This window comes from Equus quagga, chromosome 12, assembly GCF_021613505.1.
Source record: "Equus quagga isolate Etosha38 chromosome 12, UCLA_HA_Equagga_1.0, whole genome shotgun sequence".
Classification (NCBI taxonomy): Eukaryota; Metazoa; Chordata; class Mammalia; order Perissodactyla; family Equidae; genus Equus; species Equus quagga.
In genome coordinates this window covers 60,623,660-60,649,439 of record NC_060278.1, presented here as the reverse complement: position 1 = coordinate 60,649,439, position 25,780 = coordinate 60,623,660, and the positions used below count along the sequence as shown (strand labels likewise).

Here is a 25,780-nt window from a genome sequence, read left to right as displayed (position 1 = left end):
CCTGCACCCTTCCAGCTCACCTGCACCCTTCCAGCTCACCTGCACCCAACCGGCTCACCTGCACCCAACCAGCTCACCTGCACCCAACCAGCTCACTGCACCCTTCCAGATAACCTGCACCCTTCCAGTGGACCCCCATTGCCTAGACCTACAGGACCAGGTCCAAGGCCAGCCTGGCTCCTGCTTCCTCCCCATCCAGCTCATGCCACTCCCTGCCCGCCCACGAAGCCAGGCTGAAAGGACACTGAGTTGCCCTCCGCCTGCCCACAGTCCCCCATGCAGGGCCCTGTCCCCAGCCCCAGCATGCCAAGGACTGCCCCACAGGAGGGCCTGGGGAGAACTTCATACAGGGATTTCATACCCGCAGCTGTGAGAAATTCGGTAAATTGCTGAACCTCTCCAAGCCCAGCCTGCACAAGGCGGGTAGGATAACACCTAGAAGGCAGTCAGTGGAGACAGAGGAGTCTTTAAAGAGACAAGAAGAGAACCCCAGACTCTAGCCTGGCTCAGGACCCGTCAACAGAATCCTCCCCCAGCAGAGGGGAGGGTGGATTTGCTTTGTCATCATCCTCCTGTGTACACACCCCACCCTACTAGTATCAGCGACGTGCATCTCCGGTGATGTGAGCAGGACCAGAGCACTCCTCTGGGCCCTGAGCTGCTGACCTTGGCCTCCGGCACAGAGCTGGGCCCTGCGCTGACCAGCCGAGCTAACCAGCTGACCACCCAGGAGAAGGGCTTCGGACCACTGACCCACTGCAGCCACACCCCTGAGACTTTAGCGTTCCCAGGTTCGATCCCCAGCACTGGCCCGATTTCCAGCCAAGAGAGCCAGAGGCCAGGCTGCATCTAGTTTACTTGCTAGCTTTACTGGACCATCATTTTTACAAAAGCTCAATGGGAAGAGGATTTAAAAGCATTCCTGTCATAGTTCCCAGAGCCCCTGGAGCTCAGAGTGGAGCTGGGAGTGGAAGCAAGGAGCCCATTTCTTTCTTATGTGAGTGTGAGCGTGAGTGTGTGTGTGCGTGTGTGGTCCACCAGATCCCCTTGTCCTAAACTTGCTCTCTTTGTTCCTGAGCCTTCCAGTGCCCTGATCCGGAATTCACTTAACCTCAGTGAACAGTGTCAAAAAGACGGCCTCAAGCGTCCTCTGTCTCCGTCCTCCATGAGCGACATCAGGGAGCAGTGCTCCCCGCTACAAAGCTCGTTGCACTGATGACAGGCTCCCCTGCAGGACCCCCGTGCTCAGCACCCACACACCTGGGTTGAGCACCTTCCCTGTGCCAGGTCCTCTGCAGGTGCTGCGGCAATCGCAGTGGCCGAGCCCCAGGTTCTGCTCTCCAGGAGCTAATGATCTGGAGGGAAGAACATACACACACCTCCCAAGCACATGGCGGAGTGTCAAGAGACCAAACAGAGTGGCAAGGGGATGCATGTGAGTTGCCGCCTGTGCATGAGGCAGCATCCAGGAAGGCTTCAAGGAAGAGGCAGCAGCAGGTTTGGGGTTGGGGGTTTGGGGCCCGGGGAGCAGTGGGTTTGATGATTGAGCTCCTGTCAGTGCTCCAGTAGAGCCCCTGCTCTCCAGAGAGACTCTGCGTGTACTGGTTGGGGCCTGAATGCCTAAGTCCAGAGCTTGGACCTGCTGTTTGCTGGGGGTGTGACCTCAGGCAAAGTCCACGGTCTCTGAGTTTCCCCATCTGTAAAATGAGGCTGAGACCAAGACCCACCTGTAGGGTTGCCTTGACCATTAAATTAGCTGACGAATTCGAAGTGCTTAGAACAGCACCCGGCTCACACCAAGGGCCCAGCAGGTGCCGTTATTACGATCACAAGGACACAGAGCCTTCCTTGTCAGGTGTCCCTCCATCCAGGTGCCCAGGGATGGAGGCTGAGCTGCTAGGTTCCCCTGGAGCCTCCAGCAAAGCAAAGAGGGATCAGAGTACCTGCCAGGCTCCCATCACAGGCCTGCAGCATCAACAGGAAAAACACCATCCATGCCGGATATGATAACACCAACTGCCCAGCCATGGAAGGGGAGGCAACTGGACGCTTGGAAAACGTGTGATGGAAAGAGTAACGGCTTTCGGGTCAGGAAGAGCTGGCTTCAAATCGTGGCTCTGCCACTTCTTGCTGTGTGGCTTTAGATAAGTTATTGGACTTCTCTGCAACGAGCAGTCAGTTTTGTAAAGAGTGAATGAGAGACTAAAGGGACGACGCCTAGCACGTGCCCGACACACAGTAGGTGCTCCAGAAATGGCGGAATTATGCTAAGGAGAGCAGCTGCCCCTCTTCCCAGAAGGGAAGGAGACAAATTCAGACACAGAGTGGGACAGTCTGGCAGATGGCAGGTGAGTCAAGAGGCTGGTGGCTTCCAGGGTGAGGCGGCACAGTCGCAGCCCTGAACGTGGTGTGCAACCCCCGCCCAACACACACTTGCACCGCGCCCCACTCCTCCCGCTCCAGCCTACGCCCCACCGTCTGCTCTCTCAGCCCCTCCCAGGTGCTTTATTTATTTTTACGTCCAACACTTTTTGGTTGCATTTGCTGACGGCACGCCAGCACCGTTCTGAGCGCTCCACCTATTAACTTGCAGTTGCCCCGTGAGTTGGTGCTACTGTCATTCCCACGCCACAGGCGAGGACACCAAAGCACAGAGAGGCTCAGCAACTCGCTCGTGATCACACAGCTGGGAAGCAGCAGAGCCAAGACAGGACCCGGACCGGTCCAGCTCCAGCCTGCGCCTGGAACTGCCCTGCTCGACCTGCAGCCTGAACCCAGGCCTCCCCCCCACCAACTCCCTTCATAGCCGGGCAGTATTTTGGGCCTATAAATATTTCACTGTCGCTCAGAAGGCGGTGAGAGCTGAAGCTGCAGCTCCCTCGGATCTGCGGGGTGGGCGGGATGAGGGGAGGGCGGGCGGGCAGGGTGCGGGGGTCCCCCCCCCCCCCCCCCCGGGGCCGCCGGGGGGCGGGGGCCCCCCCGGTCTGCAGGCGGCCGCGCCCTTCCGCCCTGGAGCGCCCGCAGCACGCGGGGCGGGGCCGTGGTGCTGATGGAACAGCTCCTCCCGCGGAGGCCCTTAAAGGCGCCGCCTGCGCGTTTCGTGGATGCTGTTAGGATGCCCAATTCAAAAAGGTCAGAACTTTTTTTTTTCCTTTTAAAGATTGGCACCTGAGCTAACATCTGTTGCCAATCTTTTCTTTCGTCGTCTTCTTCTTCTTCCCAAAGCCCCCCGGTACATAGTTGTATATTCTCGTTGTAGGTCCCTCTGGTTGTGCCATGTGGAATCCCGGCTGAGCATAGCATCGTGAGCGGTGCCAAGTCCACGCCCAGGATCCGAACCCTCGAAACCCTAGCCACCGAAACGGAGCTCGAGAACTTAAACCACTCAGCCACGGGGCAGCCCCAAAGAGGTCAGAACGTTTTAACCACAGCATCAGTATCGAGAGGCTGGGATGCTTAAAAAAAGAAAGAAGGAAAAAATGCAAAAAAAAAAAAAGGAAAAGTCTGGGAGGTGGGACGCCTGGGTGTCAGTCTCATGATTCCATGGTGGGCTGAGCGACTTTGGGCAAATTATTTATCTTCCCTGGTGTGTTGTTTACCACCTGCGAAACAGGGGGGAAAATCTTGGCCTCTCGGGAAGAGGGTGAGAAAAACACCGGACTCGTCCACGGTAAAGGGCTGGAGTGTGTCTGCGCACAGGCTGTGACGCACAGACACTGCACAGCACTGCAGTGGTGAGGAACACAGGCCCGGGAGCCAGAGCTCCCCACCCCCAACTGGCCTCCATGCCCATCTTCCTCACCATCTCCCCCTCCACACACAGCGTAAAGTGGGCTGCACGGCCTCCTGGCATGGGGTCCTAAGCAAGTCATTTAACCTCCTGGGCCTGATTCCTCAACTGTAAAATAGGGATAATAATAGCAATACCAATCTTGTATAGTTGTTATAAAAAATAAGTGAGTTATTATAGGAAAATCACTTAAGACAGTACCTGGCCCCTAAAAATCACTGAATAAGCGCCAATTACTACTAAGTCAGACAGCCCACCAGCCAGCATTTATCTCCCTCTCTGCTCCACTCGGGTTTCCCACCAGCACTTGTATCACCCATTGCAGTCAGAATAACACAATCACTGTCGCCAGCTTGTTTCCATCCAACCTGACTCTCGAGTTCCTCCTTGGAGTGTGAATAGAACAGCCAGTTCATATGGGATTGGGGAAGGCTGGGCAGGAAAAGTTAGATGAGTTTGCACAATGAACTGTGCCCTAGGTTAGTAAGAGAGATGGGGAGACTCTCCTTAGGGAGACCCTTCCGCAGTCGAGGCACCCCTGACACTGTGAGGATGGCTCAGGGCAACTTGTCCAGAGGCAGGAGGTAGGCCAAATGACCCTCAAGGGTCCAGAAGCCACAGATGGGACTCCTGGATGCAGACAGGCGTCCTTGCAAGCTGCCTTACTCCCCCCACCACATAGTTTCTTCCGCCCGAGAATCCTGGCCAGTTCCTCCTAGGGTCAAACCTCAGAGTGGGCCTCACTTCTGGTTGGAGGTCATCTGGTCCCTGGAGGCTGAACCACCCTAGGGAACAGAGAGCTGTGTCCTCTGATGTCACAGCAAAGAGCTGACTTGTGCTGTCACGTCCCTCAGACAAATACCACATATATAGTAACCCACACACTCACACAGACATGCATCTGCTCACTCGCAGCCATCCACTGACACAAACACACACAACCACACACAGATATACACACACCCACATCCACACACTCACAGCCACATCCACACACTCACACCCACTTCCACCCACTCACTCACACCCATCCACTGACACACATGCATACACGCACATGCACACATCTCTTGTTTCAGTCTGTGCCCACTCTCCCTGTCCCTTGCTGTCCCTTCCCTTTGGCCCCTTTCCCATCCAGCCCAGGAGTGAGAAGGTACTCTGTCCTCCCATCCTTGTCCATTTCAGGGGCTTCAGGCTCCCCAGCAGTGTGCTCACGGGCTTTCCCTGGGAAAATGGGGCCCCCCCCCCACCATGTGTACACAGCTTCCATTTAACATTTGTGAGTTAGAGACTTTGTGACTACAGCTCACACGGGGGGCTAGGCATGAGGCATAAAGGCAAACAAGGACACCGAGGACATTCCCCGGTGAGGAATGGCAGTGTCTTGGGAGACTCCTGGCGTGGTGCTTTCCCCGACACCACACAAGACCCCAAGACTGGGCCTCGTGGGGAGGGTCCCAGGGCTGAGGACAGGACCACTGCAGCCATTTACTAAATGTTGCTCCTTCTTGCCCAGCCTGTGATCCCTGCCAATTTCTCAGGACAGAGATGAAGGAAGATCCGAGATGGGGGCGCACAGCAGAGAGGATTTGAGGCCACCGCCTTTCCCAAGCTCTTGGCCAGTAGACCCTGCCTTGGGCTCCAGCAAACCAGCGGGGGGCCATTCAGCTGGGCCTGGTCCTTGGCAGAGAAGGCGATCACCCAGTCAGGGCTGAGAGAAGGACAGGACTGGAGCCAGCAGCGCTGCCACGTCAGGCTGGGCCTGGACAGAACGGGCAGGGCATTGGCAGGAACCAGGCAAACTGGGGTCTGCGGGCTGGGACTTGGCGGGCGGGGCGGGATGGGGCGGCTCGGTACTCCCAGCGCCCGCCTGGCTGGCCCCTGGCTCAGAGTGGGGATTAGGATTGTCCATGAGGAGGGGGACTCATTGCCCTCCCCGTCTCCACCCCCGGAGCCCAGGGCTCTGCCAACACCCTCAGGAATCTCTTTAGCCTTAAAGCTATAAAATAGTCTCTCTGGCCAGAGGGCCACATGTTCTTATGGAGGAAAGATGCGACCGGCCATGATAATCTCAGAGGTAGATGCCAGTTTCCTGGCACTTACAGGAAGCGATAAGGCTGGTGCCAAGACTCTACCTGCCACGTCCAGCCCAGTGCCCTCTCCTGGGAGAGCTTCTGAATGCCGTACCCCCCAGACTTGGCATTCCCAGAGCAACTCCATCACTCTGCTTTCCAGAGTGTCCCCCGACCCCAGGCCTGTTCTGGCTAAGTCCAGGCTCTAGGCAGGACATGGATAGATCTCAAACACCCTGGGTAGAGTTGGACGCTCACTGCGTTCCTCCAACACGTCTCTCAGAATCTCCCATCCCATCTCTCTAGGCTGGAAGTTCCTGCAAATGTCCAACCTCCATTCCTTTTGCTAAGAATCAAGTTGACTTCCTGGTTCTCCATCGGGGGGGGGGGGGGGTGCTGTTTCTCACAGCCTCTGGCCTCTAGAGAAGGGAGTTTTGAGCTCCAGGGAGGGGCCTCAGAGCCGTCCAGCTGAAGATTTGTGCTCTGTCAGCATCTTGGCAGTTTCCGCTGATTTGATCCATACAAACGGCTCCACTGTCAGTATCCTTGGTTCCTTTTCAATTAGCCAAGAGAAATGATTTAGTGCTAATGAAAATCAATGGTTTACACTGTCCCACAAATCTCGGGGGCTGGAAGCCTCAGTTATAAATACCTCCCAGGAAGTCGAGCTGCCGTGGGGAGCACGTGCAGCCACACACAGCTTCTGTCTGCTCAGCACACCTCCTGCTCCACAGCCTCAGCTCCAGACCCACTCTGGGTGCTCCCAGCAGGTGGCATGCCCTCCTGTGACACAGACAAGGGCCTGGAGTTGTAAACCACAAAAGTACGATGCCCAGGCCCCTGGGCAGCTGCCCCAAAGACGTCCATGGTGCACCCCCATCTTATTCTCTCTCCCTTTCCGTGTGTGCATCTCTCTCATTACTTCCTCCAGGCCAGAGTTACGAGAGGTCTGGCTTGCCAAGCAATAGCTTAGATTCCAGATGGGCCCTGGAGCTGACGAATGTGGGAGGAGCGGGAGTAAGTAGAGCCTTGGCGGGGGAGGGGGGCGGAGCTGGAGCCTGCGTAGATCCCCAGGCAGCTAGCCAGATGACCATGTCTCCCACCAGACTTGTCAGCTCATCTTTCTCACATTCTCTTCATTATTAGTTTTCTCCCTCAACTTAAAGTCTCCAAAGTTCTCCCACGGATGGTTTTTCCAGGCAGGCAGATGGAGGAGGCATCACTCAGAAAGACCCTCATGCTCCCCAGGCCCCAAGTCCAGGGCCTCTGGGCTGGTGGGGGGGAGGCCGGTTCCTTGGGCCTGGGGGAGGAGGGGTCTGGGGATTCTGGACGGCGGCTCTGAAAGGCCTCCGGGTCAGCCACTCTGTCACTTGCAGGGTGAGGGCAGGTGCCCTGCCTGGGACCCACAGCCTGGCTCTCGGAGAGCACTGGACTCTCCGTCTGCCGGCAGACCCATCAGTGAGACTGGGCTGAGAGGTGCAGCCCCGACCTCCCGCCAGGTGAGTCGCACGAGGCTGGCCACAGCAGCAATCAGCTCTGCCATCCCCGGAGACCTCAGGATGCTGCAGGCAGAGAGGACAGCCTCCCTACCCAACGGTGCTGGGAACACTGGGCAGACACATGCAAAAGAATGAAAGTGGACCACTCTCTGACGCCATACACAAAAATTAATTCAAACTAGATTAAAGACTTGAATGTAAGACCTGAAACCATAAAACTCCTGCAAGGAAACATAGACAGTACGTGCTTGGACATCGGTCTGAGCACTTATCTTTTTGAATATGTCTCCTCAGGCGGGGGAAATGAAAGAAAAATAATCAAATGGGACTACATCAAACTAAAAAGCTTCTGCACAGCAAAGGAAACCATCAACAAAACGAAAAGACAACCTGCCGATTGGGAGAAGATATTTGCAAACCATATATCAGATAAGGGGTTAATATCCAAAATATACAAAGAACTCATACAGCTCAACAACAACAAAACAACCTGATTAAAAAATGGGGAGAGAATCTGAACAGACATTTTCCCGAAGAAGACATACAGATGGCCAACAGGCAGATGAAAAGATGTTCAACATCACTAATTGTTAGGGAAATGCAAATCAAAACTACAGTGAGATTTCACCTGACACCCGTCAGAATGGCTATAATTAACGAGACAAAAAATAACAAATGTTGGGGAGGGTGTGGAGAGAAGGGAACCCTCGTACACTGCTGGTGGGAGTGCAAACTGGTGCAGCCACTATGGAAAACAGTATGGAGATTGCTGAAAAAAAGTAAAAATAAAAATACCATACAACCCAGCTATGCTATTTCTGGATATTTATCCAAAGAATATGAAATCACCAATTCAAAAAGATACATGCGCCCCTACGTTCATCGCAGCATTATTCACAATAGCTAAGACTTGGAAGAAACCCAAGTGCCCATCAGTGGATGAATGGATAAAGACGATGTGGTACATACAATGGAATACTACCCGGCCATAAAAAAAAGAGGAAATTGTGCCATTTGAGACAACATGGATGGACCTTATGGGTATGAAGCTAAGTAAAATAAGTCAGATGGAGAAAGGCAATTACACCATACGACGTCACTCATATGTGGAAGATAAACAAACACATAGATAAGGAAAACAGATTGGTGGTTACCAGAGGCAAAGGGGGTGGGAGGAAGGTGGTGGGATAAAGGGGGACATGTGCACAGTGATGAATGGCAACTAGACTTTTGGTGGTGAACACGATGCAGCCTAGACAGAAGTCGAAATGTAATGATGTACACCTGAAATTGATATAGTGTTATAAACCAGTGTCACCTCAATAAAAGAATTTAATTCTCAATAAAATCGACAAACACTAAAAAGAGAACATGAACGTGTGAGGGGTGGGGTGGGGGTAAGAGGCTTGAGCTGGGAGTTTGGGGCCAGGCCCAACAGTCGACAGCAGCCCAGGAGTCAGACCACCGGAGGGACCCCCAGGGCTAAGCATCCCCGGGGGTTTTTTCATCTCTAGGCCTCAGTTTTACCATCTGAAAGTGGGCGAGCGATTCTAGCAGGAAAGGGCAGTCAAGCCGCGTCGCCTCCCCCACCCCAGGGCACTGGGGAGAGCAGCGTCGCCTGTGTGTCTCAGCAAAGCCGAGCTCCCCGTCCTGCTGGCCCCACCTGCCTCCCTCGGAGCCGAGCCAACCCCCTGCTTGGGCCCTCATTCCTGCCAGGACGGTGCCGCTGAGCCAGGACAAGCCCCGTCAGCAGCAGCCCATTCGTGTGGGAGTCACGCACAGAGCAGAGGCCCGGCCTGGCTGCTGCCCCAGGCCCCGGTGCCAGGCCTCGGGAGAGAAGGCTCCCCTCCCCCAGCCGACCCCAATCCCAGCAAAAGGGTCCCACGAGCTGAGGCTCCCAGAGCACAGCTCCCCAAGGCCCAGGGTCCCGCCACACCCAGGAGGCTGACGGATAAGCTCACGAGACCCGCGTCAGCTGAGGCTGGGAGGCACCTCCTTGTCCCCTCCCATGGTGCTGGGCAGGCCCAGGAGTGTAACAGCCCAACCCTGCCTTCACGGGGGCCCCACTCAGTTACTATCCTGTGACCCCCGGCATAAGCTCTGAGCAGCCTCGCCTCTGCCTGGAAGGCTTACAGGAGGTTGGCCCAGGGCTGCCCAACAAGCAGAGCTTGGGCGACAGGGCCCCCGAGGTGGGAGGTGTGGGCATCTGCAGGTTCAGACGGGAAACCCACAAGCCGTGGGGACCAGCCCCACGCCCACCCCTCACCTGCCCCGATTGACAGCGCTAACTTTCTGTACCTTTTTGGGGGTGTTGTTCAGGGTCTGGTTCTGCTATGTATAAACTGTGTGGTTTTGGCAAAGCTACTTAAACTCTCCAAGCTTTGGTTGTTTCATCTGAAAAATGAGGGTGCCTACATCATGGAGTCGCTGTAAAGATGGAATGAGACAATGTGTGTCTTCGTCCGTGTGGTCTGCTTTACGGAACACCACAGCTTGAGGGGCTTATAAATAACAGGACTTTATTCCTCACGGTTCTGGAGGCTGGAAGTCCAAGACCAAGGTGCCCGCAGATCCCGTGTCAGGTGAGAACCTGTTTTCTGGTTCACAGACGCCATCTTCTCGCTGTCCTCACGGAGGAAGGGGAGGGAGCTCCCTGGGGTCTCCTTTCTATGGGCACTAATCCCATTCAGGGGGGCTCCACCCTCCTGACATAATCACTTACCAAGGACCCCACCTCCACATATCAGCACCTCGGGCGTTAGGATTTCAACATATGAATTTTGGGGACACAAACATTGTCTACAACAGTGTGAAAAACGCTTAGCACAGGAGGCCATGAGAAGCGCTCAATAAAGAGTAGTTCTTGTTATAAAAATAATAGTATGTTCACTAGAAAAGACTTCGGTGATCCAGAAACATACAAAGAAGACAAAGTCCACCGCCTGTCTAGCATTCTCACGTGTGCTGGCTTTTCCCCGGCTTCCTGCTATTCACACGCACACACATGTATATCATAAAATTGTGAAGATGCTATACACATATTTTATCTTTTCACTTACTATGTGTTGAGCATGTTTACTTTTCATTTAAAAATCTTCAAAAATTTTTCAAAAACATACTTTTTAGTGGACAATAAACTATTATGCAAACGTGCTACACAGAGATGGCTTCACCGTTCCACCACCACCAGCCACTTAGGCTGTTCCCGGTTTCCTGGGCTTACAGATGACACTGCGATGAACGTCCACACAAGGTTTCCTTGACCCTCGATTATTCCTCAGGCCACGTTCTTCGAAGCGGAATCACGAGGTCCCAGGGGAGAGTCATATAAAGACTCTCGGTCACACACTGCAGACGGCTGTTCAGAAAGATTCAACGACTCGTTCGCCCTCCGATGGTGTCTGACTCGCTGCATCCTCCTCAGGGTTAGGATCAGGCATCTGGACCGCCCAGTTCAGAGCAGGCGCAGCCCCTGCTGGGGGCCCGGGCCTCCATTTGGCCACAGAAGCCAAGAGTTTAACAATATTCTTGAATAGTCAGGCCAAGCAGGGGCCAAGCTGGAGGCAGGGATGTTGGGGTGGCCCCACCGCGGCTCCTGGGCTCCCTCCCCACTGGACGTAGAGAAGAACTAACGAACTCTTCTACTTTGGGGGTTGAAGTTAGGGGTTAGGAGGAACTTTCCGTCCACGGAGAGCATTAAATACCGGGACTGGGGCCTCTCTGGTTCTTCTGCATTGGAGGCTTGGTGGGGTGGAGAATGCTCAGGGCCGGGCGCACAGACGGGACGACAGGATGACCCTCGGCCTTAGGAGTCCTCCAAGTACACAGCGGTGCCATCGAGGAAAGTGCCGGGGAAATGGGGTGGTTGGGTGGGTTGGGTGAGTCCCTACAACAGCCAGGCCCTATCGCCCTTGAGCCATAAATACAGCCCCAGCAGGCCCGCCTGGCCCGCAGGAGAGGAGGTTTTGCGATGTGAAGGTCCTGGCCTCCCTGAGGGTCCTGGCGGTCCCCAGCACACGTGCAGGTGGGTAGATCTTAGGTGCTCTAATTGGCCCAGCCTTCTTCCCCTTTCTTCCCAGTCCTTCCTCCTTCTGAGACCATCACCTGCTTCCCCATCCTAGGGGGGTCCCGCAGCCACCGGGTGAACACCTGTCGGGCCCTCGGGGTCTGTGGCTGGAAGAGCCAGGGTCCCCTCTGTGAACAGCAACCCCGGCACCTGGAGAGCCAGTGCTGTCCTCACTTCCTCTCCCTCCTCCTCTTTCCCTCCTCTTCTCTGAAGGCTTCCTCCAGGCCTGTGGGGGGTTGCAGAGGCTGACGAGACCAACCACCGCCCGGAGTAGGACCAACCAGGGAGACCTCACAGGTCCACACAGACCCACAGTCCTTGGGCTGGAGCTGTGTGTCCACATCTTGTTTATGACACGCCCCCATCCCTCACCTCCTATCCTTGGCCTTAGCCCTTCCTTAAATGGTGCTGTTCAGATACACGCCCATCCATATCCTACTGAAAAATCCACGTCATCCAGGCTGTCTGCCTGAACTAACCCACAGAAAGGTGGCCATGGGACCCAGTCGCACTCTACCTGAACAAAAATGCCCGCAGCTGTCATCCTTGGCCCTTGCACGAATGTCCCTAAGCTAGTCAATATCCCCACATGCAGATGGCCGGTCTCATGACTCGTTATCTCTTGAGGTTTGGGTTGAGGCTATTCACGACCCCCTCTGGAGGCCGTGAGAGCGAGCAAGTTACTGCCGGCAAAATTGCACACATGTCCTGAGATGCAGGGTCTCGCCACCTCCTCCCACCACCACCTAACTTTTCTCTCTCTCTTTCTGCCATACTTGTTGTCATGGAGATTCTAACACAATGGGGCAGGTAGGAAGCCTGTTGCCTGGCAACAAGATGCTGGAGGTGCAGGATTGGCTGCCGAGGTCTAAAGGAGCAGAAAGGATGACGAGGGAAGGTGGGAAAGTAGAGAAACACCCTGGGGGACACAAAGGCACAGGAGAGAAGCAGAGACAGGAGCAGGGCGGAGAGAGAAAACCGAAGCGAGTGCACGCAACCACCCGGGGCTGGGTCACCGCTGTGCCTGAGCCAGGAGGCCCTCAGTAAAAACAGCAGAGCAAAACAAACAGACATCAACCTATTTTCATAGCTGTGTTTATATTGTAGCAGGATGAATGGAGATTTGGACAAAAAGAAGTCCCTAAATATCAGAGTGAGAAAAATCTGTGGGAGACCCTACGGCCCCGTGGAAAGAGGTCAGGCTTTAGCGCAAGAACTTGAGTTTGAATTTCCGCTCTACCTGTTCCTGACGTGTGACACCATCAAGTGACAGAAGCGCATTGAGCTTCTCATCCGTGAGGTGGGAACGGCAGCGTGTACCTCACAGGGCTGCTGCAAGAATAAATGCGACGATGCGATGGGTGCTGGCACATCGCGGGGGCTCAGCAAGCAGTCCACAGCATGGTTACTGTTGTTGGGCTGTGACCAACCATTCGTCATTGTCTCAATCATGGTTATTATGGCCAGAATTAAAAGGCTACTGTTCTCCATGTCCAGAGACCTGGCTCCCATCAGACTAACGCACCTGCTCTCTGAGACCTGGGCAAACTGTCAACCTCTCCAGGCCTCAGTTGCACATCTGCAAAATGGGGAGAACAATCTCTCCCTGAGGGTGTCATGAGGAGGATCACATTCAAGCGGGTTGATAAAGAGCTTATCCCACCCCCGAGCACCCTGGGGACATGCTAGGTGCCAGGTGCTCCCACTCCTAAGTCCCGACCTGGGTCCACTCTCGGGAGCACAGACCCACAGGTCTGGGCTGGGGCCACTTTCAGCCTTCCTTCAAGGAAGGGAACGGCGCAAGGGTGCCTGGGTGCCCTTCCCAGCCCGCAAATCACATGTGACCGTGGAGACGACCGTGGAGACAGAAGGTAGCCCGTGCAAGACAAAGGCCCATCTTCCAGGCTAAGTTCCAAGCAAATTAATTTTGCCAAAACAATGACTTCTGCCCGAGAAGCCAAAGGCAGCTGGGGGGCTTAGAGTATTGCAGGAGACGGCACACAGCAGCCGCTTCTGTGTATTTCCCAGCGATGCAGCAATTCCGTGCTGGGACTACGAGAGGGCTGTTCAGGGATACGGGAGTCACCAAGTCCTAGAAGAAGAGATATTCAAGGGGCAGGACTGACCTCGGTGACCCCAGGCAGGTGGAACTTTGGCAAACTACTGGATGCCTCCCAGGAAAGCGACACCGTAAGATCCTTTGGGGCCCGTGAAGTTCAGGGAATTATTCTCGATGTCTAGCCTGAACCTTTCCTGCCGTCATCTTTAGTTCAGTCCTTCTGGCTCTGTCCTCAGAGAGCAATGTTACTGGCTGAGAAGACAGCCGGCTCCTCGCCGTGGGTTCCCACCAGGCCCGGGAGACAGCAGGAGCCCAGTGACTCACGCAGACGCAGACGCTGGTGAGTTCAGCTGCCTCACCGTCTGCAGCGCTTCCCAGCTCCAGCCCCCCAACATTCGAGATCCCTCTGTGGTTTCGAAGCCGACTTTTCCAGTGTGATGCCATCAGGGCATCAGAGGGACGCTGGTACAATTTCTGCTTGGCCTGAGCCAGGCTCACCAGGCATCAGGATGGGAGAGGCTGCCAGTGTGGGCTGAGTGGGCCTGGGGAGCCAAGAGGAGTGGGAGCAAGAGGCTGGAGGGGCAGCTGGCTCCAGCTCGGCCCCTGATCGAGGGAGCCCCACCCCGCCTAGGGCAGCTCCTTTCTTTGGGCCTTTTTCTCACAGGGCCTCAGAAGGCCTGGCACCAGGGCCCAAGGCTGAGGGACTCTAAGTGACTTCATGATAAAGAAGATAATTTCCAGAAGGCTTAACTGCTGCTTCAAGAACACAGAGTTAGTTTAGGTCTGATGGTGTCCAATACTTTTCCTCCCGCAATGGGAGGAGCACGAAGAAAAGGCTTGCAATCACAGCAGCAAGAGAAACTTAATTAAGAAAGACTTCAAGAGGTTGGCCTCAGTATCGAGTAGGTTTTGCAAAACCATTCCCTCTGGGCAGTCAGGCAGGCGTGGGTGTGAGAAACACACACAGTGAGCTTATCTGGAGGTGCTCCAGAGAGGGGGCGGCTGACCACCCGAGCTGGGCGGGGCTTGGTCATTTCCAAAGGGCCAGTGGGGACCCCACCTCGGCTGCCATGAGGGAGCGCAAGGAGGGCTGGTGGCGGCCTCCCCTGCTTTAAGTGGCTTTAGGTTTACCCGTGTTAAATGTTGGCTCTTCACGTGAGATTGCATGTAAACAATGTGTTCCACAGCTAAAAAAATTTCCAGGACCCCTCCAGTTGAGTCACTCCGTGGAGCTGGGTGGGGACTGGGGACCACTGAGGCCTGAATTGGTCTGTCTCTGACCAGAGGCTTTGCAGAGGCCCCAGGAGGAGGAAATGAAGCTTCCAGAGGCTGACTTCGTGGGAATCTGTCAAGCGCTCGAGGGCCGTGAGCTCGGGACGAGCGTGGTCCTAGGGCTCTGCCAGTCGAGAGCTCTCAGCTCCTCCACTGGCATCGAGGGATTAGACACCTAAGGTCTCAAGTCTCATGATTCTTGAATTTTCCCACTCGTCTGTCCCTTTTTTGCTCTCCCTCCACCTTTAAAAAAACCAAAGTTTATATTTTGAAGCAACTTTAGATTTACAGAAAAGTTGCAAAGATAGTACAGAGCTCCCTTCGCCCGGCTTCCCCTAACGTCAGCATCTTACAGCCGCATTCATCTAAATGAAGACCTTGACGTCGGCACGTGACCGTTAAGCAAACTACAGACTTTATTCAGAGTTCACCCGATTTTCCACTGATGTCCTTTTTCTGTTCCAGGATCTGATCCAGGCTCCCCCATGGCTTTTAGCTTCCCTCCACCTTTTAAAACTTAAACTTCCTTCTGCAAACTCCAGCCTGTCTCCACCACGGTTCAGGGGGAAAGGAGAAGGCGTTTGGGCTCCTGTCTACTCTTGGGATGACTCTAGGAGGGGCCTGGGGCAGGAACAAGAGGAAGAGGAGGCCTCGGAGACGTGAGCCACAGCCCACCCTGCAGCCGAGAATCTCTCTCCTGGAGCTTGTCTCTGCTCCAGCCTTGGGATCTCTGCGTGCAGAGGTCATTCAATGGCCCAGAGGCTTTTAGAGATGACTATGGGGTCTCTGTCCCCAGAGCCATAAGAACGAGGTGACCAGAGTCACAGACGAGTTGCCCTGAGCCAGACCTTGCCCGTCTCGGGAAGATAACCTGACTGGAGCTGCCCTCTTGGATCGGAGCCTGGAATTGGGCCTGTGCCTCCAGAACTCAGCCCCTATTTCTGAGCACACTGCACTTGGTAACAAACAGCAGGGAAAGTGACGCTGAGATTAGACTGCCTCTCAGCAAGAACTGTTTCCAAATAAAGTGCTATTTTTTCCCTCTCGAGCTCTCCCTGGAGATGACTGCGGTGCTAAAAAACCACTAAGTATCTCTCCTTGTTTATGACACAGACATCTTCCCCTCCTCCCTCTGTCCCTCGGCCTGGTCTCTCTCACAGCAATGACATGAATGGCGCTGAGCAGGAATCAGCAGGCGCTAGGAAGCCGGCCCGATGGGTCCCCCTCCTCGGACAAGGGGCTCAAGCAAAAGGCTTTGATTTCCCAGAGATGCAAGATTCATGGGGAGAAGCTCCCCAGACTTGAGCATTGGGGCGGGTTCTAAGCCCTGGATTTGGCTGGCTGACCATCACGGGTGCAGAGCTGCCAGAAAATCCATCATCCTATATGAGCCGTGGGTCAGGGCCTCAGGAAACCCCCATCCAACTCGTTCTGAGCTCTGTGGCCTATGAGGGGGTACAGGGAACCAGAACCGCATCCGGGGGAAGGGGGCGCAGAGCGAGGCCAGCCAGCAAGAGGCTAATGCATGGGGCTGGCTTATCCCCAGAGTGAAGGGCAAGGGGAGGCTGGCTAATGGGCTTTGCAGGTATAAAGCCTTTGTTCTCTGTTCCCACTGAAAATGGGGCCTTGGAATAGGAAGTCCCCTTCCAGCCAGAAGGACTGGGGTTGGACACAGAGAATGACAAGGTGAGGAGCTGGGAGCCTCTGCAACCATGATCCAAGAAGAGCGAGGCCTCATCTGCCCAGACGGCCGCCCTCTGTGGGATTCCGCTTCCTGGGGGTCCCACCCTGGCCAGGCCGAGCAGGTGGAGAGGCCGGCAGGGCGGGTGACTGTCGGCAGGCAGAGAGACACCTTCTTCGTGGCTGAGTGGGGCCGGCAGAAGCCCCGTCCCCAGGAGAGGCCCTGGGAGGGCAGATCCCTCATGACGATCGCCTGTGTAGAGGAAGGGACCAGACGAGGGCCTCTGCAGGGCCCTGCCAGCTCCAGGATCAGCCACAGGAGACAGCACCTCCCTCCCATCTACCCCCAGCAGCAGGGCGTGGCTGGAGCCCTAACAGGCCGGGGGATCTGCCGCCTTTACCAACCAGCATGGCGACTGCTCCGGCTGCTGTTTTTACCTCCATTCTCCCAGCTGCTCCTACCAGGTGGGGAAGGCACTTCAGACATGATGAACTCCAGGCTCAGAGAGTCTGAGAGATTGTCCAGGGTCACAGAGATGCCAACGGGCCGGCAGCCTGGTCCCAGGATGTCCGGTCAGACCCGTGGTCCTGCCGGTTTCTCTTGACCCTGCACCTGGGGCCACTGCCCGGTTCAGTCCCCTTGTATTTCTCATCCGGAGAACGACTTCTCCCGGCGCCATGCTGGCTGGTCCACTCACACCACGTCCCCACCGAGGTCGAGGACCGGGCCAAATTGTGGGCCTGACCATGACCCTCCCATGTAACAAAGTCAAGCCTCTTGGGGGCCTCTAAGACCCTCCTGACTTGACTCCTCCCTGTCCCCCAGCCTCAAATCCTGGCCTGGCCTGCCTCACACTTTATCCTCAAGTTTTCCTAAACAGCTTATCATTTATCCACACACCATGTGGCATCGAGCCTTTCTTTAGCTAATTCTATTCATCCTTCTTATTCCGCTCAGATGCCTTCCTCTCAAGGAAGGCCTCCCTCACCTTCTGTGGGGAGCTAAGTGGCCCCCCTGAGCTCCCACAGCTCCGTCTGTACAGCACTGGATTCTCAGTCTGTAAGAAGTGTCTCCTGGCTCAGTTCCAGAGCTGCCTTCTTGAAGGACTCGGTCTTACTCTGTTTGGACTCCCGGCACCCCGGATGGTGCCCAGCGCCTAAAAGATGCTCACTGAGTGTTGGAGGAACCGGACGACACTCCGATGCGTGGGCACCGTGGCTGGGCTTGCCTCCCCTGCAGAGCTGTGCTTTGCTCCCCTCCCACCGCTCCCTGGAGGCCCCGGGAGATGGAGTCAGGCAGGAGAGGGCACACGGCACAGGGAAGGGGCCTGCCTCACCTCAGCACACTGAGCCGGGCCCATGAGAGGGAGAGGAGGAAATGAGACACAGCTGGCACAGAAACAGGCCGGGAAACGGTCCCCACTGAACAGGAAGCAGGTGGAATGCCGGGGGCAGGGCTTCCTGAGGAGTGAGAGGAGGAAATGTGGCCCCCTTCGCTGGACGGTGCTGCAAGGCCTCCCCAACTCAGCCTTCGGCCCAGCGAGGCAGGGGCTCGCAGCACACGGGAAGGCGTCTCTGCAAATCCTCTCCTCCGGCTTTAACCAGAGGGTCCCAGGGGCACGTTAGGAGGTTACGCGATAGCCTGTGGTTTGCGCAGTGAGACCTGACCGGGAAGCCCCAAGTCAAAACAGCCACAGAGCCCCAGAAAGACAGCGGAGCTGCCTTCACGTGAGGTGAGCAGGGTGGGAAGGAAAGTGTGGGATGTTTGGCCAGGACAGGTCTGCGTGAACCCCAAGCAGCGCTGGGTGCCTTGGGATGGAGGAGGCTGGGAAGCCAGAGGGGGTGCAGAGGCCTTAGCAGCCCCGCTCCTCATCCACTTCCCTGACCCTCTTCCTCATCAAGCTCTCAGCACAGGTCACGCCCTCAGCGAGGGAGTGTAACCCCATACGAGACCGACGTGCCCATTGCTTCTCCCTGGTGAAACCCGTCCCACTTGTTCAGTATCTTCGCCCGAGGCTGGCAGCTGTCCTGGGGCAGGGACCGCATCTGTTCACCACTGTACTTAGTGGATGCTGAATAAACATGGTGGAGTACATGGCTGCATGCAATAACCCAAGAACGATGGAGAAGGGAATCTACAATCGGGCCCCAAATCCGGGCCAAGGAGAGGGCCAAAGAAAGACAGGCCAGCTCTTGCCGGATCCATAAAGGAACTAAAGACTTCTCTGAAGTCTAGCCCATGAGCTGCCTCTGTTTTCTTTCACGCGAGCCCAGTCCGTAGCAGGAGCGGCTTGATCATGCTCCATCTTCCGTGTGTCCAAAGCCCTGGGCTAACGGGGGCTAACCTCAGGGTTGGGGTTGGGCTACCCCAAAGAGGGAAGAGAGTCCCTGTCAACGGGAAGCACTTGGGCTGATGGGAGATAGGTGAAGGTGCCCTTGGCCATCTCCCAGCCTGACGGGAGAGGTGGGGTCCACTGCTGGACAGAGGTTTACAGTTCAGAGAAGGAAGAACAACGTCTAACATTCATGGGACACTCACAATGTGCCAGGCATGCTCCCAGCATCTTACACGATCCAGCTCACCTCCTCTTCACAGAAATCCACGAGGTAGACAGCGTTATCGTTTTCATTTTACAGCTGGGGAAACTGAGGCAGACATAGGTTAAGGCACTTGCCTGAATCACACAACCAAGAAGCGGGGTGGGTAATATGGAAGCCCAGCCTGCTCGCCCCTGAGCCGACATCTGTAACCACTACCCCGCAGCACATCTGGTTCAAGGGGTGCACAGAACTGTGAGGAGACGACCATGAAGGGGACTTCACCACAGTCAGTTAATAGCTTCCTGGAGGGGAACGCTGGGTCAGGACGGACACGGCCCGGTGCGGGAGGCAGGAGAAGGACATTCTGGTGGCAGGGGACATGCATTCAGTGATCAAGGCGGGGCACAGGGAAGGCTGCTCTCAAGTTAGCCAAAAAGCAGTGGGATGGAATTTCTGCCCCATTCCCTTGGCTGGAAGATAGTGGCCTCTAATCCTGATTCTAATGTCCCAGATTGCTCCCACTTGCAGTGACAGTGTACACAGCTGCTCCAGCCTGCCCCATCCAGCCCCCAGCCTGCCCGTCACTGCCCCAGGTTGATCAGAAACCTGGTACGGTCTGGAGAGGAGGGACCCGGAGTGGAGGTAAGAAACAGACTCAGCATGCCCTGGGACTTGGGGGAAGGCAGGCCTTTAAGGAAGCACTTGGAGAAAGGGTGGTGTCCGGGGCCAAGGCACAGGGCAGGAGAGAGCCGGGTGGGGCCCCTGAGGATCCGGGTTATTGAGAAGGCGTCGGTGGAAAGGGCAGGTGTGAGGAAGAGACGCACACCGGTGTTCACCTCTTGGCATTCATCAGGGTGAAGTGCCAGATCCTACTCTTCCATGTCCTCACGTCTAGCACAGCACCAGGGCCACAGAAGAGCCTGACCAGACCAGCTTACCCGAGCGAGCCTGGCAGCAGAGGCAGGCGCCTGAGACAGCCCGGGCTGTCAGCACGCAGGACTGGAGGTCCCAGCCATGGAGCATCTCAGGACTAGCCCAGGCCCGAAGACTTGGACACAGCAGTCCTCAGCTATGTGGCAGGTCCAGTGGCCACTCAGTGGCCCAGTCAACTGTTCGTTATGCCGTTAGCACTAGAGGCATGCAGCGATCCTCAAATGCTTTCATGTCCCTCCCCTCGGGGGCTTCCCAGCCGTGCTCAGCACCAGGGTATATAAGAGCAGTGCAAAGGACCTCACCTAGACTAACAGTCAGAACCGAACACTGTGCTTCTTGAATGCCACGTTGCTTCTCGTCCCCCGAGTGATGCCCTTCCCCGTAGAGACGGTGCCAAGTTTCTCTGCTCCGTGTTCTCTGTCTCAGGGCTGACCTCTAAGCTGGTCTCTCCTTCCCTGGGGAAGGACGGAGGCAGTGAGCCACTGAGGGCACCCGAAGAGAGCCCTGTGCTTTTCCCCTGGGGCCCCTGCTGGTTTCAGCAGGCCCCGTGCTGGACAGCTCCCAGTTCCCCTGCTCTGCCCCCGAGGAGGGCTGGCCGAAGGGGCCACCCCTGTCCCCACGGCCCCTCACTCACCTCACCTGCTGCCTCGCGTCCCGGAGAGACCTCCCTCAGGGCTGGTGCCCCCTGCCTGCCTGCCTGTCCTCCCCGTTCCCTCAGAGCCTCAGCCGCCCTCCTTACTGAAGGAGGCTCCACAGTGGACTCTTGTCAGCAGCCTGGACTAACCTGGCTGTGCCCCTGGCTGCTGTCCTGGGGTGTCCTCTCACCAGCCTGATGGCAGACCTCTCTACGAGCTGGCTCCTAACGCGTCCTCCCGCAGCCTTGCCAGACCCTCTGCTGCTCGCGAGCTTTCCACGACTTTTCATTCCAGCAGCCACCTCCTCCCCTCCCTTTCTCCTGGGTTATCCCGAGAACCGACATGCCAGCCTAGGAGGCTCAGAAGCACACAAGTAGGGAGGAATGAGCCCCCGCCTGCATGATGCCCTCCCAGATGCAGGGCTGAGAACCGCCAGGGCCCAGACTAGACTCCTCGGCTCTCAGCTCTTGACCGGTGGTGTTCTCAGGATGGCTCAGTGCACTTGACCTCTTCCCACCTGCTTGGAGGGTGGTCCCACTGCACTGACCCCCAGGACCGAAAGTCAAAGATTCATCACCATCCCAGTGAGCCAGCCTCCGAGGACCTGGGGCCACTGATTCTCCCAGCAGCTGCAGCTGGAGCAGAAGTGGGAGGGGGCAGTCCTGGGAGGGGGTGTGGCTCAGAGGTGGGGAGGAGCCCGCTCTGAGGCCATGAGGAGCCTACTCTGACCGTGGGAGAGGAGACAGACACACAGGCACACTCTACATCATCAGTAGAGATGCTGCCAAAGAAACACAAATGGCTGCAAACACAGTGCAGGCCCAGCAGACAGGAGGTTAAGGAGCTGCTCAGAAAAGGGGGAATCAGAAGAGAATGGGCCAGCAGGGAACAGTGGCCGACATTTGGATAAACTCTTGGTTCTGGATTTGGTTCTGCAATCCTCTGACTCACTTGATGTCCAGCCACTGCCCCGGGGCCCGACTAATAGGAGGAAAGTTGAAGAGGGCCAAAGAAAACAGGGGGAGACGCTGCAGAGCCCAGGGTCCTCGGCTGCGAGGGAAAGCAGATGTCTTAATTTATGGGCCTGCGTTAGGGCCCCCCCGGGAGGAGGGGACGTTGTCTCTGGCCTGGAGTGGATTGAGGCCTGAGAAGCAGAGTGGCCCCAACCTGCTGACAGGCTTCGTGGGGCTGACGGATGAGCAGAGCCCGCAGCTGGAGTCCGACGGGGGCTGGGGAAAGCTTCAGTCACCAGAGGCCTCAGAGAGCCTGAGACAGGCAGCTGCGAACACCTCTTCCCCACCCCACGCCCCAAGCTCCTGGTCTCAGGCCCTACTCAGCCCCAGATACTCAGATTTCACCTTCCAGATGGGTCACCATGGCTCAAGGGGGCCCAGCGCAGGCTCAAGACGTCCACAGGGGCCCCCCGTAATCAGGAAGAGAGAGAGAAGAGCGACCGGGAGGGGACATGGCCCCAAGTTGAGAGCGAGCATCTGAGAGTGACAGGAGGGGGCCACCCAGGGAGTCTCCATCACCACCGGACTCGCTCGTGGTCCGCAGGCAGAGCTCCGAGCTGGGAGGTGCACAGTGGGTGTGGGCCTTCCACCCCTTCCCGCAGTGAACCCCCACTTCGTTGTCTGGACCACAGGCCTGAGCTTAAGCTCTCCTTCATGTTCCTTCCTGGGCACAACTGGTTCTCTCCTCCCGGCCCCTCCTCAGATGTCTCAGTCTTTAGAGCCCAATCCTGACACCACCTCCTCCAGGAAGTCCTCTGGGTGAGGCCACCTCTTCCTGAATTCACTGCCCACCCGCCTCACCCTCATCAAGTGGAATCAGTGAGCAAGGTGTGGTCTACAGAGCACCAGCCTGGGAACGAGGAGGCCCCGGTTCTGGTCCCAGCACTGCCACCCCAGCCGTGTGGCTCTAGGGACATCCCCCTCCACACCCTGCATCTGTCTTGTCAACAGCCAAGCGAGCGGCTGAGCTAGGAGCTCTCTGGACTCCCTTCCAGGCCTTGCGCTGATGGAACTCTCCGGTTCTTTGAGCCTTGGTGTCCCCCACCCTCCCCTCTGCCAGGGGACGGGAGGCTTTCTTGGGGCCAGGCCTGTGTCTTTCCCCCAAACTCTGGTTTGGGATTGTGCTGCTGTCACTGCTCACACTAAGATTTGCTGACGGCAGCTGGGGGGATGTGTGTGGGAGCAGAGAGAGAGCAGAAGGCAGCGAGAGGAGGGCAGGCAGTGTTTACAAACATTAAAGGGCTGGACCCCGAGAGTCTGCTTCCTGCCCAGGTGGGGCAGCTTCCACGCCCCATGGCCCTCCTCCCCATCCCTCCCCAGTGGGTCACAGACCGACTTCCCATCACTTAGCCTGCATCTGAGACACTGCCCCGGGACGGCCCGCCCGTGATGAGCGGTGTGCCCAACCTGGAGGCGGAGATTTTGGTATCCGGGGTTGAGGAGCTTGGGGGCTGGCAGCCCTGGCCTGTCACTCTCAGGGGCTGTCCTTCTCAGTCTGGGGCTGTGCCCCTCCCATCCCCACCCCATGACTCAGCATCCTCACTTTCCCAGACCTCCTGGGGGAGAGGAGGGGCGCTGAAAAGGAGAAGATGCTCTTGGCGGGGGAGAAGCAGGGGTTTATGGCCAGCAGGAGATGTGACACCTGGGTGGGGCCCAGGGCGGGCTGGGAATCTCCTTCCTACCCAGAGACCAGCACTGCAGCGGCAGAGCTGCAGAGATCTGCATACATCTGCATACATCTGCATACACCTGCACATGCTGATTTCCCCAGTGCCAACCCAGCTGCCCTCTCTATGCCAGGCCTGCGTGGCAGCCCCTGCCCAGACAGGACCAACCCCTGGCTGGGAGCACTCGGGTCCAGCCAGCTGCACGGAGCCCTGGCTGGGCCCTGACCCAGGGGCTGTGCACACCGCCCATTCCCTCCCCACTCTGGACAATCATCTCCTTCTCTGACCAACCTGTCACATGCTCTCAGGGGTGACAACCACCGCAGCTTCCCTCCTCTGCCTCTTCTCTCCCAGGGGGCCCCATGGTACACTGAAAGTGCCGAGGAAATCAGAGAGAAGCCTTGGAGATCTTTGGGTCCAGCAGCCTTGTCTTATGGAAGAGAAAAAGGAGGGCTGGACCCCCTTCTAAGGGCTGGGAGTTCAGCCCAAATCCTCACCCTGAGAGCGTTAACTACATCTCAGTGAGAAAGGAGGTGATGAAGAAAAAAGACAGCAGGCTGGATGGTGCTAATGACGCAGAAAAAGAAGCAAGAAGAGCTTAGGGGGTGCCAGGTGGGGGTGACGTGTCACTGTCTGGGGTCATCGGTGAGTTAGTCACAGAATCAGAGGTGCAGTTGGGCCTCCAAACTCCTAGCCTCATCGTTTACTGCAGTACCCTACCCAACCAGCCACCCCGTCTCCTGCTGTCCACTTCTACTGCCGGTCCCAAAAAGGGGGTAAGAGGTCAGTTCTTGGAAGGTCAGGAGGCCTGGTTGACCCAGCTGATGAGGAGGCCCAGCCCCTGGCCCCACATGCCCAGCCCTGGCCCGGCACCCTGGCCCCACAGCAGCTCCCTGCAGCCCTCCCTCCAGAGCAGGGCCCTTCTCTCTCATTCGGTCATCAACACCTGTGACAAAGAGGGAGGGCAGGGGCTCCCGACCAGGGACTTACGGAAACTTTGGAAGAGACGGAAATGTTCTCAATCATGATTGTGATGGTGGTGAACCGACTGTGCATGTTTGTAAAGACTCACTGGATTTCATTTCACGTAAATTGCACCTCAGTCAACGTGTGCACAGATACAGAAGTCAGACAGGGCCTTATCGCTGGGAGATTCTAGATTGCCACCCAGGCAGCGTGGGGCCTTGGAATCCTGGGGGCTGGTCACGTTTCCCACCCTCTCACCCCTACTAGTAACACGGCCGTGGGTGCCTCCGATCACCCCCTGGAATCTCACTGTGCAGGACTCACTCATTTAACAGCACAGCCACCCCACAGGGGGCTGAATAGTATCATCCTCAATGTATGGAAACTGAGGCACAGGCGTCTACTTCTTTCTCCTTCCCCTATCTGTAAAATGGGAATTTTCAACCTTTCTCTATTTTTAACTCTGTTTTTCCTGGGTGCTCTGAAGTAAAAAGGGTCTATATTCAAATAAGTTAGAGAAATGCTGGCTTAACTAGTTTTCTTTTTCTTTTCTATTGAGATACAATTCACGTAAAACACAATTTGCCCTTTTAAAGCATACAATTCACTGGTTTCTGGTATACTCGCAAAGCTGGACACCCATCACTGCTACCTAATTCCAGAATGCGTTAACCATCCCAGATAGAACCCACACCCAATAGTGGTCACTCCTTATATCCTCTGTCCCCAGGCCCTGTAACCACTCATTTATCTTCCATCTCTATGGGTAGTCACAAAATTTCATAGAAATGTAAATATGCCTATTCTGAAAATTTCATGTAAATGGGATCATACACTATGCGGTCTTTTGTGTCTAGCTTTTTTCACTTAGCATAATGTTTTCAAGATTCACCCATGTTGTATTACATATCTGTACTTCATTCCTTTTTTATGGCTGAATAATATTCCATCATATGGACATACCACATTTTGTTTATCCATTCATTAGCTGATGGACATTTAGGTTGTCTCCACTTTTGGGCTATTATCAATAATGCTGCTGAAAAAATTCATGAACAAGTTTTTGTACGGACATATGCCTTCAATTCTCTTGGGTATATCCTAGGAGAAGAATTGCTGAGTTAAATGGTATCCCTTTAGCTTTTTGAGAAATTGCTAAGCTGTTTTCCAAAGAAACTGCACCATTTTACATTCCCACCAGCAATGTAGGAGGGTTCCAATTTTTCCACATTCTTATCAACACTTGTTAGTTTCTGTCTTTTTGATAATAACCATCCTGGCGGGTGTAAAGTTGTGTCTCATTGTGGTTTTGACTCTCACTTCCCTGATGACAATGCTGACGAGCATCTTTTCATGTGCTCATTGGTCATTGGTACATCATCTTTGTCGAAATCTCTATTCAAGTCATTTGCCCATTTTTAAGTTGGGTTGTTTGTTTTTTTGTTGTTGAGTTGTAGGAGTTCTTTATATATGTTGAATAGCAGATCCTTATCAGATATATAATTTACAAAATTTTTTTCCCATTCTGTGAGCTATCTTTTCACTTTCTTGCTAGTGTCCTTTAAAGCACTGAGGTTTTTAATTTTG

The 25,780-nt window shown here is 55.5% G+C and overlaps 1 protein-coding gene across 7 annotated transcripts in view; it reads right to left on the bottom strand.

Annotated features, from left to right (window-relative positions):
- Positions 1-25,780, bottom strand: part of NAV1 (neuron navigator 1) — a 229,929-nt gene that overhangs the window by 164,114 nt on the left and 40,035 nt on the right. For 6 of the 7 annotated variants that reach the window (XM_046679874.1, XM_046679875.1, XM_046679876.1 and 3 more), the window contains exon 1: positions 18,978-19,008. The exons of the other annotated variant lie outside the window; for it this stretch is intronic. In XM_046679874.1, coding sequence (XP_046535830.1) covers positions 18,978-19,002 — 25 coding nt within the window. In that variant the 5' untranslated portion in view covers positions 19,003-19,008. Of the gene's footprint in view, positions 1-18,977; positions 19,009-25,780 lie in introns of those variants that run through there. 7 annotated transcript variants of the gene reach the window in all.